Source organism: Diabrotica virgifera, chromosome 1 (genome assembly GCF_917563875.1).
Source record: "Diabrotica virgifera virgifera chromosome 1, PGI_DIABVI_V3a".
In the NCBI taxonomy this organism is placed as follows: Eukaryota; Metazoa; Arthropoda; class Insecta; order Coleoptera; family Chrysomelidae; genus Diabrotica; species Diabrotica virgifera.
In genome coordinates, this window is record NC_065443.1 from 228,312,421 (window position 1) to 228,325,532 (window position 13,112).

A 13,112-nucleotide genomic window follows, 5' to 3' on the forward strand; every position below is an offset into this window, starting at 1 on the left:
CAGTACCTAGGTCTATGTAGTCTGTAAGCGAGTTACACCTCATTCTTTGAGGGGAGTGCGCTATCTTTGAGCTTCTCGCAAAATCATCCTTTACCGGAGTGTTCTCCCCAGCACTGCTTGTGAACAGTTGGTCCTTGACTACTTCGTTTCCGCTGTTTAAGTTTTGGGCAGCGTCTTTGTTCCTGTGTTCCTCATGCTTGATCCCTCCGTCGTCCCCATTTTTTTCTGGTTTTTCCATGTACGTTCCCACGAGTAGCTAGGGAAATTTTCGGTCCGCCAGCGCAGAGCCCCGCTTGCGCTGGTAGGGCTATCATTCCTCCGGGTCGCCCGGTACGGAGGTTATCGCTATCGACCTGTTATGTATGAAACGAAGTTATAAATTTGTTGGCTCAAGAAACTGATACCACTCAAACTTGATACCACTCAAGATATTTCAAAACATGATCAGCATATCGTAGTGGAGCCCAAGCGGGGATTTTTGCAGTTACTCGAGCGCGTCAGAATATGACATGGGGAGAAACCTTGTTCCCTGTAAATGTACCACTTCCATACATTAGATCTTAATACAGGGAAGTTCGTTAAGGGGGGCCGAAAAAAATTCTATCCTTAGAAAAACTCTAAATCGTTAAATTAAGATAAGGTAAGTTAAGTACATGCAGAACAGTGTATATTTCAAAAATCTGACTCGAGAAATTCGAAAAAAGCGAATATTTCGAGAAATAAACGTCAGATCGAAAAACTAAAAAATACGTTTTCAATATTTTTTAAAATCTATCGAATGATACCAAACTCGACTCGACACAGAGAGGTGGGGGATAAATTTAAAAGTTTAAATAGGAACCACGCGATATTTCGCGAAATAAAGCTCACATCGAAAAACTGCAAAATATACGTATTCAATATTTTTGAAAAATCTATCGAATGACGCCAAACACGACCCCCCACGGAGGTGGGATGGGGGGTTACTTTAAAATATTAAATAGGAGCCCCCATTTTTTATTGCAGACTTTGGATTCCTTACGTAAAAATAAGTAGGTAACTCTTATTCGAGGCATTTAATCGGAAAAAACGATTGTTGGAAATAGAAAATTTAATTAAAAAATGGAAAGTCACCACTCAAGAAAAACTTTACTTATTTTTTTTTTTGTTTTAGGTCCTAATCTTCACAACCCAATAAGTCCCCATAACGCTCGAGTAACTGCAAATTTAGCATACTTTCCTCCCCTACTATTAGTTTTATTTTCCGGTACGTAAAAATAACTTGCGATGAATAGCTATTTGTATAACAAGGGAGGAAAGTGTAACTTTTCCTCCCGAGAATGAAGTTTACTGCCCGACGCGTAGCGGAGGGCAGCAATCATTCAAGGGAGGAAAAGGCACTTTACTCCCATGTTATACATATGGGTTTTCCACCTTCCTCAAATAACAAGTCATTTTTTCATTTTTACTTAATTTATTTATGTAACTAACCAACAAAATCTATTAGAACTAAAACAACAAGTAGGTACAATATAACTGTCAACTGTCAAATATAAGTCAAATTAATAATGTAAACATTGTTAAATCAAAATAACAATTTACTGTTTTTTACCATTCTGCAAAATACAGGATGTTTTATAAATAAACGTTAAAATGTATAGATACTTCGTAATAGAAAATAGATATTATACAGGGCGTCAATAAGTTATATTTCATGAATGAAATACCATGACGTCACTTTTACTTTTCCTCCCTAGGGAGGAAAAGTACAACTTTGCTCCTTACAATCAGGTCCGGAAAAGTATACTTTCGGTAGAGGTAGGTGGAAAAATAATTTACTTTTCAAAGCAGAAGTTGTTGAAAGTTTTTTGGGATTTATTCGCATGTTAGACCAAAGTGCAATGGAAAGCGGTATGATGGGACAAGCGTTATGAGTGGTGTATATTCAGGCGTTCAAAGGCGCATAACTGACATTGAAAAAACAGCTTCCTATGTTCATTGTGCATCCCATAGTCTGAATAATCTAAACCTAGTGTTGAGTGATGCCGTTGCTGGTGTACAGGAGTTGTTTTTTACGATATAATTAAGAGATTATATGTTTTTTAGTGCAAGTATTAAAAGATGGGATGTACTATGTACTATTATTACTTTGGATTCATCGCCAACACTTAAAAGATTATGTGAAACCCGGTGGTCATCCAGAAATGATGCTGTTTTGGCTTTGCTTCCAGCTTTCCGACAAGTAATGAAATCTTTAACGAAAATTTCATTGCTATCTAAAAAAACGATGAAAAATTAGAAGCTTATGCATTATTAGAGCATATAAATAATTTTTAATTTGCCGTTAACATTACTATCCGATATTAAAATACTTAACTTTATTAATCTAACATTAAAACTTTTGCAATCTGAAACAGTAGAGTTACCGGCCGCCCTTCAACTTTTTGAAAAAAAAGCGTTATAATCTTTGAGAAATGAGAAATTTGTTTTCCGAAATTTTAGCAGAAGCAGCAGGAATAGCAGAATAAGTGGGGTATTATACCGAAATTTAAAAATAAACCAATAAAACGTATAAAAAATTTTACAATGGGCTCAGCTGCGACGAAAAAATAACTTGTAGCAAAAGAAGTTTTGAAGTTCATGTTTTCAAAGTAAATTTAGTTATATAATATTGCAACAACTTACCTACTAATACGTTTGTCGTATTAAGAGACATGTATATAATAGGTTTTCATGTATTCCCAAAGATATATTAACACTTAGGTACTGATGAAGACTTATTAAAGAAAGGCCAAACATTGTCATTTACACATATTTTAGTAGTTATATTGTTATTTAGTTGTCGTTATGTTTATAATACGGGGGCCCACAAAAATTGTCGCGGGGAGACCACCCAAACTTCAGCTACGCCACTGTGAAAAACCGTCATATCTACACCAATTTGATTTTTTAATCTTATCTAGATAAAAAAGAGAAGTAATAAAAAGGCAAAGTTCAAAATACCGTTCTATTAGTTTACTAGTTTCTGTAGTACTGTCTAGATTCTGCACTATCTCGGAACAAGTATTGATTTAAAATTCAAGTAAATATTTACCTGTTAGATTGAAAATCGGCATATTTTTGGTTTGTTGCCCTCACTAGCACCTTAAACATTTAACACGTTCATAGTAATAAGGATTTATAAATAGTCAAATTAATAAAATACAGGAAACGATTAGATATCTGCTATCAATGTTGATATAACGAATCATCTACAAAGTCTTACGGCACACTACGCATTTTTTTGTTTAATTTTCAGTAACATTGATAAGTCGCTTTAAGCAGATGTTTCAAATAAATAAAGTTTGTTGTAGTATAGTAATAGTACAAAGATGAACGGATGATAAGAATATACGATGTTGTTTTTACGAGTGCATTAAACGTGTTCAATAATTAGTGATCTACAGAGAAAAAAAGCAGTGATCAAAAATGCAGGCTTTTATCAAGTATATCATTAGAAATACGTCATATCATAACTAGAAAATAACATATTTATTTTGAAACAGTTCGAAGTTTTGGATCCGAATATTTATCCCCTATTGAGACCAAGTCCTTGTCTTCTTCTTTAAGTGCCGTCTCCTAATTGGAGATCATCTCATCATCACTATCTTTACTCTATCTACCGCTAATCTGAAGGGTTCTATAGAACTACATTTAAACCAGTCCCTTAAATTCTTCAACTATGACACTCTCCTTCTTCCTATACTCCTTCCGCCTCTTATCTTTCCCTGTATTATCAGACTTAGCATTTCATATCGCTGTCCCCTTATTGTAACTTTCTTATTTTTATTGTGTTTACTATTTCGCATTATTTGCCCATTTCTCGCAGTACTTCCGTGTTCGTTTTCTTCTGTGTCCATGTTATTCTAAGCATCCTTCTGTAACATGACATTTCAAATGACTATAGTTTATTTATGTGTTCTTGCTTCAATGTCCAGCTTTCAAGTCCATATTGCAGTATCGAAAACACGTAGTATCTCAAAACTCCTACTCGCATTTCTAATCTAAGGTCTTTGTTGCAGATAATTGTTTTCATTTTTACAAACGCATTTCTTGCTATTTCTATCCTGGCCGCTATTTCTGTTGTTTGATATTTATTAACCCTTTCTATCGGTACATTTCCCAAATGTATTTTTCTCCGAAACCAACGAAATGGTTTCCCAAAAGGTTGTAATGAGAATAAGTAAAATAAATGTGCTGTCCATCTTACTAAGTTTTCTTCCTCATTCTCCTGTTATCTCGTATCTACAATACCCATAGATAGCCCATATGATCTTCTGTTCTAAGACTAACAATTTTTTTGTTTCACGCTTCATAGTTCATGAACTTCCATTCGTTATTGTGAGGCAGATTACGGTTTTATATACCCTTATCTTCGCTGTGCTTGAGAGTAATTTTGAATTAAGTGACATTGAGAGAAAGTAATATAATCTGTTTCCTGAAATGATTCTATAGTTCCCATATCTTTTACATAACTGTTTTATTCGGCTGCTGTAGCGGCTTCCAGATAATTTTTAATTACTTTGAAATTGTATTTATGACTATATTCTGTCTAATGCCTTCGGGTTCTTCTTAACCACCTTATACATACTTGGTCTTATCTTGTTCACCTGCAGACCAATTTTCTTGCGTCATTTTCAAAGCGAGTGAAAACTTCCTTTGTGTCTCTTGTGATTTGGAGATTTTTATATGTATTAGAAAGATTAGTTAGTATTAAATAATATCAAATATTGTTTAATATCTAACTGAGACAAGGTTGTGTATAATGTGTATGTTATACAACTATCGAAATTGTGTAATTATTTTGTAACGTGAACTCGAAATGTGAAGGGACCTAATTCTTGAAGCAAATTTTTCTCTACAATAAAAAATACTCACCTATATTAGAGGGTGTACTGGAAGCTGATGTAATTTCGTTCTTCTCCTCATTTTTGCCAGTAGCCTCGTCTTCGCTGGCGTACAGTTCTTCGATTTGTTCTGCATTGGCATGGAACTTTATAGAAATTTGAGGAACAGAAGTGGTCACTGGCTTACCTACAATTGTTGGTACGTTACAAACAAATACACTAATAGATTATAACCTAGAATATACTATTTTTCGAATCAAATATTTGTATCTTCTTATCGTATGCTGCCAGTTACGATTTTTATGGCCTCTCAGAATAGTGTTATTAAACACTTGTATGTTGTTCTGAAGCTATTTTATAAGTAATTATAAACACTTTATGTAATATAGATTTTTGTACTTAAATGATCCTTAGATTTAAAGTGATCAGGTTTGGTTTATGTGTGATCTATATAGCATTCAATATTTTATCAATTCATGAGTAATTTTCGCCCAACGCAAATTTGCAGTATGACAATCCCGAATCTCAAGAGCTCAAAAAGTCACAAATATTAATGGGGGCGTAATATGGTTCCTTGATGGTTCTAAAAAGACTGTAAGGACTACTGCCCATGGTACTGGGCAGTTCTTACAGCTGTGTCAAAATACAAATGTGTTTCAGTCTGAAGTTTTTGCTTTGGTGACCTGCATTGATGAAATCATAGATAGAAGTCCCAAAGAAAAGAGAATCAACATTTACACAGATCGCCAGGGTCAAGAAGGGGTGCATGGGAATGTACGAACAGATCTGTTGGCAAAACAAGGCTCTAGAGAAACCTTTGTAGGCCCAGAACATTTCTGTGACATCACTAACGATGTTAAGAAAAAGATTATGGTGGTACTCCACCCTCAGGAACATCCTAGGTTAGTGGGGGTAGTTATCCCCTACGATAAGGGTTGATGAAGTAGACACTATTTGCTGAATACTTATTTATTTACCAACTCTAAATACCACAGTAACTAGTTGGTGCGTTTGAGGTCTAACTGTCTAAATAATAGTCTGAATCACGAATGATAATTGATAAAAGAATGATCCGCGATGTGATTTTGTATTTTAAATAAACTAGAAAAGTGTTGATGTTTTTAATACTGACTCGGCTTAGCCGTGAATTAAGAATAATATTGAATAGCTGATAAAGCGTTATTGAAACTAGTGCACTTGGTTGAGTAATCGGTGTCACCTTAATTATTTAACAACAAACGTGATGTTTGTTTTGTAAGACATTTAAAAATTAAATGAATATGTCTTGCTCTTATTTTGGATGCTGATAATCCTGTACAAGAGGTTCAGAAGTGGGTGATAAGGAATCATCAAAAGAAATGGACGAATTCAAGGATAAATCAAGACTAAAAAAATAATCAAGAATATTGATAAAATACTCTCGAACAGTTTGACGGAAGACAATAAACGAGAGATCAAAACGTTCACTGAAATGGTAACTAGACGTTGCCGTTTAAGAAACCACCTATACCAACTAGGTAAGGTGCTTGAACCATGGTTCAGAAAGTGCGAAATGGAAGAAGAGACTACTATACACATCCTATGCCATTGAAATGTGCAAGTAATGTGAGGCAGCAATGCACTACTCAACTGTTTGAATATCTAAATATCAAGGTTTGAATATCTAGGTATTGATCCTAAAACTACAAATAACAAAACTGTCGGTCTTCGATGAGGCCACAGAACTTATTAGAATTTAAGGAACAAACAAGGTATGGTACAAGGGTCTTACGAGCAAGTGCCAGAGACTAACCTGATTTAAAAATATTTAAAAGAAGAAAACCTTAGTCATCAGAAATTTCAATAAGTCATCAGTAATTTACATACAGTGAGGACATTTGAGTTCGAATAAATTCCTTATTTTGAGAATTGGCTAATTTGGAGAGAAATACTGAGACTGGTCGATTTTTATTTTTAAATTATGAATTTTTGGCACATATATCATACTAGTGACGTAATCCATTTTTTTAAATTAGAGTAGGGGTTGTGTGATAGCTCATTTAAAAGGTTATTTGATTCTTCTTTTCACTAATGTAAACATTAACATAGGTAATTATTTATACAGGGTGTCCAAAAAAATTTTTTTTTATTAAATTAATTGACACAAAAAGAAGAATGTAAGCAATTTATTTGATTCAAAATACATTTTACTGATGTCAGAAAAACAGATAATAATGTTTATTTCACAAATAAACATTGCTTTTCGCTTAAATTCAATGTTCAAATTGCTATGAGACAGGTGGGTGGTAGCCCATAGGTTGAATTTAAGCGAAAAACAATGCATTCATGCATGGATTCTTCTTTTTGTCTCAATTATAATTAAAATTTAACTAAAATATTTTTTAATTAAATTAATTGATACCCTGTATAAATAATAATCTTAACGTTTATATTAGTGAATAGAGAATTAAATAACCTTTCAAGTGAGCTACCACACGACCCCTACTCTCATTTTAAAAAATCATCGATTATGTCATCATGCCCAGAAAGATGACGTCACTAGTATGATATATTGCCAAAAAGTCACAATTTAAAAATAAAAATCGACCTGTCTCAGGATTTCTCTCCAAATTTGCCCATTCTCGAGATAATGAGTTTATTCCAACTCAAACGTCCTCACCGTATATTCTAAAATACTTAAATATTCTTTTTCATCAAGTTATTTATTGTTAATCTTGCCAGTTGGTTGTTAAAATCAGTGTCAATAAAACACTGATGTGAAATGTCAATTCTACTTATATCATGAACGATGAAGCCATAAAAAATACCAAAGTTGTCAACTCTTATACTACTCGTTTAAGAAGCTGAGAGGTTAATATCCTAAGAAGATACATACTTATGATTCGACTTTTTAAACTACAAATAAAGATATCTAAAGTAAATGTGCATGAAGCGGCCATAGTGTGGTAGCGAGAAGCAATTATGTAATTGTATTTCAGATCATAAAACCTACATTTTTACAAGTTAATTAAAAAAAAGTCATAGAAACATTCCAAAATACAAAAAAGTGATTTAGCATTTTAAAAATGATAATATGAAAGATAGTTAAGATTTAATTTCAATACAGAGCACTACCATTTGGTTAAGAGGATCGGTACGTATTTTCGGCTGCAATGCTATTCAAATGGGGATTCATTTTTTTCGAATCCTGGGAAAACTAATAAATATTTTTGAAAAATTTAAACGCAGAATGAAAGATTACGTTATTAGCGAGGGCCGAAAGTCCCTGAGAACTTCTTTAATGTTTATTTTAATAAGTTACAGGGGTGAAAAACTAAGCGAAAATTTAATGTGATTTTTAATTTAAAATATCTCATTCAAAATAAACTTTTTGTTTATTCTAAGGGACTTTCGGCCCTCGGTAATAATTTAGTCTTTCATTCTGCGTTTAAATTTTTCAAAAATATTTATTGGTTTTTTCAGGATTCGAAAAAAATTAACACAATGCCGTGGTAATATTTCCAAATCTATCTTTGTCTTACAACGCACTCAGCCGAATATAATATTGTCAGCATATATTGTCAGTCAGAGACACTGACAATCAGTGACAATTTTAAATATTTGACATTGCATCGGGAATATTTTGAGTTATTGATTAAATATTATTGATATATAGTGTATTTGATAAATAATTGATTTAAGACGTGAACTTAATAAAAAGTTATTTATTGTGTATTATTTGTGGAAGATCCAAGCAGAGAATACATCAGGATAATATATTCTGTGATCCGAGTATTTTGTTGTTAAAGATGTTCAAAATTGTAACCGTTCCGTAATAATATTATTAAAAAATCACTTTTCCTCTTTTCTCGATTGAGTATTAGTTTTTGTTGTACAAATAAATTATTACAATCACTGAATACATAGTTAGTGAAAAAATTATCACATTTATTAACTGAATTAATAATTTGCAATTATAAAAATAACAGTTATCCAAGAACATTCAAAAGCCATCTCTTTAAATTAATGATGACATTTTCAAGTAGAATGACATTCTAGTAATGTTTACATATCCATGCCAGTGTGAATTTTACTACACGTAATTTGCCGTGTAAAGACAGAAAAATTAGGGATACACGTAAAATATTTGAGAATTATGTACCCATAGCCTTAAACGTATTTCATACTTATGGAGTCCTTAGTGCGAACTTGTAGTAAGCTCTCTGAATGAAATAAAATATGCCTGTCATGTTTCACAATATTCTGAGGATCCCAAAAGGATGAAATGCGTGTAAGTAAATGGTAGTGCATTGTATTGGAATTAAACCTTAACTGTCTTTCATAATCTACATGGTTTTTATCTAGATAAGTTGATGCGTTATGGAACGCAAGTTTTAGATTCTTCATGCCAGTTCACGTATCATCTGCCTGCTTTGCAAATTATAGAAAGCACAGATTTGGCATTTTCCCGAATTGATTTCTAACGTAAGAAATCTTCAGATTTCTAAAGTTGATAATGATAATAATATGTTTATCATTATGAAAGCTTCTTAAAGGACACAAACATAGTTGACTCCTCTCTAAAGAATAGAAGACAGTACACTAAATGCAAAATAAGTATCGTTGCACGTTATATTTCACATATTGACTGTTTATAGACTGACAGTCGTCTGCCACTATTTGTCATTTCACCTGTCGCATATAGTTGTTTTAATAATAGTCCAGGACGCATCTGTTTTGAGATGGACGTTGAGAGGTGACTCAAAATTTTTTTGCAGAAATTGCTTGAAAATAACTCAAATAATAATATTTGAGTTATCCTCCCACTCAAAATGGTCCGGAACATTGTTTAAATAATAAAAGTGTCAAAATATGAAGGAAAAATTCGATTTTTTTATTGGTTTTTTGATTATAACTTTAAAACTATTCATTTCTGAAAAAAGCTGTACTGACATAAAAGTTGCGTAATTAAATTTCCTACAATACAGAATTGGTTAAAAATTTAAAAAATATTCACCCTTGTTGCAAAATAGCAATAATTGCGAAAAAAACCATACAAAAACAAGTATTTGCATTTTACGTTTTTCAATCATTTATGCTACACTTAGGACCTTCATATTTTACCCAGAAAACCTTTATGATATAGTAAAACAACACTGTAAATTTCATTAAGATCGGTTTAATAGATTTTGCAAAATAAATTTTGCAATCCAGCTTTCGAAAAAAAAAAAAATTCATTTTTTTTAATTTTGCAGGACTGAAAATAAAGCAGATAACAAGTTGAATTTTTTGCTTATAGAAGTGTACTGTACCTTTCATTTGTTATTTGCAAAATTAAAATCGATTAATTACCACGTCGTCAGGAAATTTTTTAAATAAACATTAATTTTTGGTGCTACGCGCAGGACAGCAGTGTTCGATTCACACAAGTTCACACAATTTCCACCAAAATTTCTTTCATTCTTTATCTAATATATTATTTTCTTACTCGATATTTTGTTGTATTTTAATATTTTAATTCCACAAAAATCAAACTAATTTTATTATTGTTTTTGAAATATTGTTTAAACAATTGCATATGTTTAAAAATAATAAACTTTTATTCTCTAAGTTAAAATATATGAAGAAAGAAAGTTTTTGCTAATAAAAGTGTTATTTCAAAGGATAGAGTATGTGTTTTTATTTTGCAATAAACAAATTTATTTATTTATATCGAAATGTTATAAAAATTAAAATGTATCAATCATTATCAAAGCTCATTGGAATGCCCAATCAGAGCAAACTATCCGCTGTCCTGCGCGTAGCACCAATAATTAATGTTTATTTAAAAAAATGCCTAACGCCGTGGTAGTTAATCGATTTTAATTTTGCAAAATTGCAAATGAAAGGTACTGTACACTTCTATACGCAAAAAAATTTCAACTTGCTATCTGCTTTATTTTCAGTCCTAGTCCTGTAACATTTTGAAAAAATGAATTATTTTTGCGAAAGCTGGATTGCATAATTTATTTTGCAAAATCTATTAAACCGATCTTAATGAAATTTACAGTATTGTTTTACTGTATCATAAAGTTTTTCTGGGTGAAATATAAAGGTCCTAAGTCTAGCATAAATGGTTGAAAAACGTGAATAGCCCAGTAAATGAACGGGAAATTCGCCGATACCGTGTAATTTTCAGGGGCAACTCCGAATTGCATGAAAATTTTGGATTTAGATTCTACTTACCCTTCACTTCAAAGTTGAAATTGTGCCGTTGGTTGCTTTTACTTGGGGGGTGAAAGTCACCCCTTCTCGGGGGTGAAAAAACATACGTTCAAGTTAAGACGGGAAATGGATAAATTGACTGATTTTAAGCAACTTTTGTTCTATAGAGTTTTTTACGTCAGTCAATACTTTTCGAATTATTTGCCATTAAAAATGTTGATTTTTCGACAAAAAAAACTACGTTTTCAGACGGTTTTTCGCAAGTAACTCAAAAAGTAAATATTTTATCGAAAAAAATGTCCTTAGTAAAAGTGTAGCTTATAAAAAACCCAAAAAAATGGTGTATCAGTAAAGTCTATCAATCAAATAAAAACAAAGTTGTAGCTCATAAAAAATACGTTCTTATTCGTCTAATTCCAAATCGAATATTTCAAGGTGAAATCACCGAAAAAATAAGCACTTTTCGGGAAAAACCCATTTAAACTTTTTTAAAGTGTTTATAAAAAGCTTTGTTTTAATTGTTAACAAAAGTTTTAGCATTAAAAATAAGCGAGTTACACTCAAAATAAAGATGGCCCTCTTTTTTTTGTAAAAAATCATGAAAATCTCGCCGTGTCTAGCTCCCCAAATGAAATTAATCGCTACCGCTTTACAAACAATTTACTTACCTATCTATTTTTTATATGATCTGTCAGTCTCACCGGTCTAAGTGTTTATTTTTGAAAGGGTTATAATTGAGAAAGCTTGAATGGGTCACTAATCACGAGTGTATGCAAATTTTGAACAGCCATATCTTAACCAATTTTTGTCTTACGGAGAAACAAAATGAAACTAGCATATTTATAATAGCAAAACCTACATTTTTTTCCCTTTAAGATTTTTCTTATCACTAATACTTTTTAAGTTATTTTGAAAAAATGAAATTTTTCAAAAATTTTTAGAAATTTTTTTTTTACTATGAAACCACATGTTTTAAAAAATAAGCACTTCGAGCTTACAGATCGTATAAACAATACACATACAGTTAAAATAGATGGTAAAGCCAAACGATTAATTTCATTTAGGGTGCTAAATAGAGGGAGGTTTCACGATTTTTTTTACCAAAAAAAGGGGCCAACTTTTTTTTCAGTGTAACTCGTTTATTTTTGATGCTGTAAACCTTTGTAAAAAACAAATAATACGATTTTTTTCGATACTTTAAAAATGTTAATAAGGTTTTCCCGAAAAACGCTTCTTTCTTCGGTGATTTCGCGTTGAAATATTCGATTTGGAATTAGACGAATAAGAACGTATTTTTCATGAGCTACAACTTTGCTTCTACTCAATTTGTAGACTTTACTGGTACACCATTTTTTTCGTTTTTTTATAGGCTACACTTTTGCTAAAAATATTTTTTTCGATAAAATATTTACTTTTTGAGTTATTTGGGAAAAACGGTCTGAAAACGTAGTTTTTTTGTCGAAAAATCAACATTTTAAATCGCGAATAACTCGAAAAGTATTGACTTACGTAAAAAACTTTATAGAACAAAAGGTGCTTAAAATAAGTCAATTTATCCATTTCCGGCCTTATTTTAAACACGCGTTTTTCACCCCCCGAGAAGGGGTAAATGTCACCTCCCAAGTAAAAGCAACCAACGGCACAAATTCAACTTTGAAGTGGAGGGTAAGTAGAACCTAAATCCAAATTTTTATGCAATTCGGAGTTGCCCCTGGAAATTACACTCCAAAACGGTCATTTATTGGGCTAAAAATGCGAATACTTGTTTTTGTATGTTTTTTTCGAAATTATTGCTATTTTGTAACAAGGGTGACTATTCTTTAAATTTTTGACCAATTCTATATTATAGGAAATTTAATTACGTAACTTTTATGTCAGTACAACTTTTCTCGGAAATGAATACTTTTAAAGTTATAATCAAAAAACGAAGAAAAATATCGAATTTTTCCTTCATTTTTTGACATTTTGATTATTTAAACAATGTTCCGGACCTTTTTGACAGGGAGGATAACTCAAATATTATTATTTGATTTATTTTCAAGCAATTTCTGCAAAAAAATTTGA

At 31.8% G+C, this 13,112-nt stretch overlaps 2 protein-coding genes across 7 annotated transcripts in view; one reads left to right on the plus strand and one right to left on the minus strand.

Moving 5' to 3' along the window:
• The window catches only part of LOC126879052 (testis-expressed protein 2), a 201,675-nt gene that overhangs the window by 153,140 nt on the left and 35,423 nt on the right, over positions 1 to 13,112 (minus strand). For 3 of the 6 annotated variants that reach the window (XM_050641946.1, XM_050641938.1, XM_050641939.1), the window contains one exon: positions 4,897 to 5,052. Coding sequence is in view for 5 of the 6 variants with exons in the window: in XM_050641938.1 (XP_050497895.1) it covers positions 4,897 to 5,052 (156 nt within the window). In the remaining variant the exon portion in view is untranslated. Of the gene's footprint in view, positions 1 to 2,664; positions 2,809 to 3,073; positions 3,232 to 4,896; positions 5,053 to 13,112 lie in introns of those variants that run through there. The other 3 variants (XM_050641940.1, XM_050641942.1, XM_050641941.1) reach the window with 3 other exon arrangements.
• Positions 1 to 13,112, plus strand: part of LOC126879056 (uncharacterized) — a 148,371-nt gene that overhangs the window by 39,516 nt on the left and 95,743 nt on the right. The gene's annotated exons all lie outside the window — the stretch shown is intronic.